The sequence below is a fragment of the Protobothrops mucrosquamatus genome, unplaced genomic scaffold (assembly GCF_001527695.2).
Source record: "Protobothrops mucrosquamatus isolate PMUCROS unplaced genomic scaffold, P.Mucros_1.0 scaffold_195, whole genome shotgun sequence".
Taxonomy (NCBI): domain Eukaryota; kingdom Metazoa; phylum Chordata; class Lepidosauria; order Squamata; family Viperidae; genus Protobothrops; species Protobothrops mucrosquamatus.
The window spans coordinates 49,963-55,121 of record NW_015386271.1 but is presented as its reverse complement, the minus strand read 5'-3'; the positions used below and the strand labels follow the sequence as shown (position 1 = coordinate 55,121).

The 5,159-nt window shown below is 39.3% G+C and overlaps 1 protein-coding gene across 1 annotated transcript in view; it reads left to right on the top strand.

Annotated features, from left to right (window-relative positions):
• The first annotated feature begins 482 nt into the window (after positions 1-482).
• Positions 483-5,159, top strand: part of BMPR1A (bone morphogenetic protein receptor type 1A) — a 20,410-nt gene continuing 15,733 nt past the window's right edge. Inside the window, exon 1 of the mRNA XM_015824820.1 lies at positions 483-546. Coding sequence (XP_015680306.1) covers positions 483-546 — 64 coding nt within the window. The remainder of the gene's footprint in view (positions 547-5,159) is intronic.

The following is a 5,159-nucleotide window of genomic DNA, read 5'->3' as shown; positions in this document are numbered from 1 at the left end:
TAAGGTCTGAACATCTTAGAATAAGATGGAAATGGACCACTGAAAATCCTTATTTTACTCAGGTAGAGAAAGATTTATCTCTTTGAGGTGCATTGATTGTGTACACAGAAGCTTGTAAATTCATTTCTGGCCATTGCAGCTGGTATAAATTCAATCTGTAAATAAGTAGTCATAAAACACAAGGGCTATTTTGGTTTGTCTTGTCTACATGTACTTTATTTTAAGACCTTGTTACGCATTAGCCGCGTGAAACTTTTTTTTCCCCTTTCCAGATTTGTTCTAGTTGAGGGAGTTTATTATCTGTTCAAAAATTCCTTTTCGTTTCTTTTTCAGGAGAAAAACTGGAAGAATTAAAGTTTTGATTCAGACGACTGCCAAACTGCTCAGATTTCTCTGAAGAGTCCAGCTTAAAAAGTTTGTCAAGAGCAGAACAGCTTGCCAAATCTGACAGTGAGCAGAAAGGCTTTTTTAATTGCTGAGCCATGATCTGTTCAAAAGTTTTCATCAGATTGCTGTGGTTCTTCTACGCGTTCCTCATTTTTCAAGGTAAAGTCGCGCTTGTAAAATTTCAGGTTTTAAGGAATGGTCTTGATGCCCCAAATGTTTTATGCACGATAGAAGACACTCTTAACGTTTGGTTTGCAGTTTGAAATACAGTGATAAGCTCCTGCAAGCTTCCAAAACTTTTAATGTCTTTTGAAAACCAAAAGGTACAAAATAATACAAGGAATCTGGCACGAAGGTTACCGACTGCTGGTCTGCGGTTAAAAAAAAAAATATTTTTATGAATGTTTTTACATTGTTTAGGCGGAGATTTGAGATAAAATTACTTTAATTGGCCTGTGCTTCTTAACTGAATATAAGATTAGGAATTTTGGTTGGAGAAGTGAAGTAGAATTTGTGAAAATGGGTGATTAGCTGAATAAGAAAACAGAAACGAGGATTTTTTTTTGTTATTTAAAACATAATGACTGCCAGATTTTCTTAACGTTTATGGAGAATTTTTGAAAAAATAATATTGTGTTTGTCTTGCTTTTAAATACATATGCAAATAATAATAATAATGATGATGATTGATGATGATGATGATGATGATGATGATGATGATGATGATGATGATGAAGTTGGAAGGGACCTTGGAGGTCATCAAGTCCAACCCCCTGCTCAGGCAGGTAACCCTATACCATTTTGGACAAATGGCTGTCCAGTTTCTTCTTAAAAACTTCCAGTTACAGCCAAGCTCCCTATCTTAAATTGCCAAAATTACACAAGCACAAGTGTCTCCCAGTGATAAGATCTAACTTTTGGGAAGTTGTGAAGAGTCTGAGAGAAGACGAGGAGAGAGGCTAGACCTCAGCATTCAAGAGCTAGCAAGGAAGGCTACTGACAAATTCATTTTATAAATAGCAGTTCAGTACAGGTGTCCAGAAATCTGGGGGGGAGGGACCCTTCATATTATGTCAAAGTCCCTATAGATGGGGGTTGACTGTTGCCACTGCAGCTTCCAAGATTCTGTACAGGTAGTCCTCAACGTACAACCGTTGGTTTAGTGACTGTTCAAAGATAACAACGGCACGGAAAAAGGTGAGTTGTGACCATTTTCCTACACTTACAACCAGTACGGCATCCCCATGGCCACGGGATCAAAGCTGAGGCACTTGGCAACTATTCATATTTACGACAGTTCCGTGTCCCAGGATCAGGTGATCACCTTTTGCAATGAGTGGGGGAAGGGGAAACCAGATTCAACAAACAGCCGCGTCACTAACTGCAGCGATTCACATTATAACTGGCAAGAAAGGCCCTCAGATGGAGCAGAATCCACTTAACAAATGTCTTCCTTAACGACATACATTTTGGGCTCAATTACGGCCGTAAGTTGAGGACGTAAGTTGTAAGTTGTATTAAAAGATCCCTTAGGGAGGTCCATGTGGTTCTTCCTGCTTTGATCCTGCCCAGTTGTGTGAGGCGTGTCACGAGTTCTGTCGGTCAGTTATAAATTTTCATGGCCCTCCTAGCACTAGGAAGGTCCATTCCCTCTGAATCTTTGTGAAAAATAGGCTTCACAGGTTAGAGAATACTATAGAGAAGCATCTTTTTTTAAAAAAAAAAAACAATTTTTATTAGTTTTCCATTTTACACCAACAGAAGCTTAAGAGCCAACATGGAGATATGGTGGTCAATTACAAAAGAAACAATAACATTATAAATATACAATTCACACAATATTTCTTAAAATTTCCCTCTCTATCTATGTAGAATATTATAATCAAGTAAATTCAAATAAATTCATTCATTAATATATCTAAATATAAGTTCCCTTAATCCAGTGGTTCTCAACCTTTTTAATGCCGCGACCCCAACCGGTCGTAAGTCGAGGACTAAACCAGTCGTAAGTCGAGGACTAAACCGGTCATAAGTCGAGGACTAAACCGGTCATAAGTCGAGGACTAAACCGGTCGTAAGTCGAGGACTACCCAGCCGGTCGTAAGTCGAGGACTTTCCCTGCCCGGGAGCGCCGCGCATGCGTGGTTCCGCCCCCTGCCCCGGCCGAGGCATAGCTGGGAAGCGGCAGAGATGGAGCAGGCCGACCACCAGCTGGCCCAGCCCAAGGGACCCACCGGAAAAGGGGGAAAGGGGGAAAAAATGGCGGACAGCCTTGCTTGGCGACCCCCGTGAAATGGTCGATCGACCCCAAATGGGGTCCCGACCCACAGGTTGAGAACCACTGCCTTAATCAATAAAAACTTTCAACCACTCACCATCAATGTAATAATCAAATTAGTACAATCCTAAAACCAATTCATTCATTAATATATCGCTACATATAAATTAAATGCTTAAATCTAAACTAACGCTCTCTATCTATTTAAATTATTGTAATCTCAGTACATTTCTAACACAAATTTTCATTAAATATATCGCTACATATGAATTTCATTAATCAATAAACGTTTACAAAAGCTCATTATCTATCCCAAAGATCCTGTTTTACACTTTATTAATTTTTCAAATGTTTAAATTTAAACTAACCTATTTATTTTACTATTCAGGGGCCCCAAATTTCTCTTATTTAAACATATTAGCTCCAAAACTAAATTCTTACATTTCTCAGCTATATTTCTATTTATCAATAATTCTCTATAGAGAAGCATCTTGAAGGCCTTAACTGTAAGCATCAGCCTGTATCATGGGGAAATAAATCATAAATACCCGTATATTGGGTCGACAATAACAGAATAACATAGTTGGAAGGGACCTTGCTCAAGCAGGAGACCCTGTACCATTTCAGGCAAATGGTTGTCCAAAGATGGAGCACCCACAACTTCTGAAGACAAACCATCCCACGGATTAATTGTTCTCACACTCAGCAAATTTCTCCTTAATTCTAGGTTGCTTCTCTCCTTGGTTAGTTTCCATCCGTTGCTTCTTGTCCTGCCTTCAGGCGCCTTGGAGAATAGCTTGACTCCCTCTTCTTTGGGGTAGCACGTTAGATGTTGGAATGGATATAGATATTGTGACTGCTATCATGTCACTCCTAGTCCTTCTTTTTATTAAATTAGACACGCCCGAGTCCTGATTACACATTCCTCAGACTTTTACGAAAGATATGAGTCAGTTTAGATTAGTTAAAATTGTAAGAAAGGAATTCCGGCGTAGTTGAAGCTTCCAAACATTCTTTATTGACTTGAGTTTTTGTCTGGAGATGGCAAAACGGTAGATCCCTCTAGGTGAGGGATAGGTGCCCAGGAAAGATCACTTTTGCTCAGTCGCCTAATAAAAAGCTCTAAGGAGCACTTCCAAATCCCATGTCACTTCTTCAGAAGTTTCACTCCATCCCAGAATGCGTTGTGCTGTGTTTTTCAAAGCTGCGGCCTGCGATGCTACTCATTTGTCAATATTTTAAGTGTGCTGAAGTCTCACACAGCTGCCTTGTAGCCGATTCCAGATTCATTGGAGCCGCACTACTTAAATCAGCACTAACTTCATTTGATTTCCTATACACCGGCGCCACTTTTTAACAGGCGTACCCAATTTGTTTATAAAATGTTAATTTCTGATTTCGTTCCTGGTCCTTTCCACAGGTGTGTGGACGTGTGACATTTACGGGTTTGTGTCAGTCCATTTAAGTGGTTCCTTTGGCAGTTCCCGTTATTTTGTTTTCAGTCAATGGGATGTAATGATTTCCCCGGTTTTCAGTCGCTGTAGTTATTGGGAAACAAAAGAACAGTCTTTAGAAGCTATTGATCCCAAATCCATTTGAAGTACTAAATTATTGCAGTTGGTTTTCTCGAAACGGGAAAATGAAAATGCGTTTTAAGTTGTAAACCTCTGCTGCCCTGCTAAAGCTAAAATGCAAAATGTCTTTTTTTTTTCCCCCTTAATCTTTTAAGAGCAGACTTCTGGGCAAATTTTTGATAGGTATTTCTTGGAATTTTATTCAACTTGCAACCACGATTGAGCCTAAAATTTAAGAGAATTTTGCCACATTTTACGACCTTTCCTGCCGTAGTTGTTAAGTCACTCACCACAGTTGTTAAAGTGAGTCACACAATTGTTAAATGAATCCGACTTCCCCGTTGATTTTGCTTGTCAGAAAATCATAAAAAGGGGATCGCAGGACACTGCAGCCGTCACAAGTATGAGTCAATTGCCAAGCGTCTGAATTTGGACTCCGTGACCCTGGGGATGCTGCGGTGCTCATAAGTGTGAAAAAGGATCATAATCATAAGTCACTTTTATCAGTGCCGTTGTAACTTTGAACGGTCACTAAATGAACTGTTATATATAAAGGACTAGCTGTAGTTCCTTCTAGAGTTGGGTTAGGCAACCTTGGCTCTTTTAGGACTCGTGGACTTCCAACTCCCAGAATTCCCGAGCCAGCCATGCTGAGGGGAAAGGGAGAGGTTTCCAAGCTGAGCCATGCTGGCTCAGGAATTCTGGGAGTTGAAGTCCATGAGTCATAAAAGAGCCAAGGTTAATAATAATAATAATAAATAAATAAATAAATAAATAAATAAATAATAATAATAATAATAATAATAATAATAATAATAATAATAATAATAATAATAATAAAGTTGGAAGGGACCTTGGAGGTCATCTAGTCCAACCCCCTGCTCAGGCAGGAAACCCTATACCATTTCAGACAAATGGCT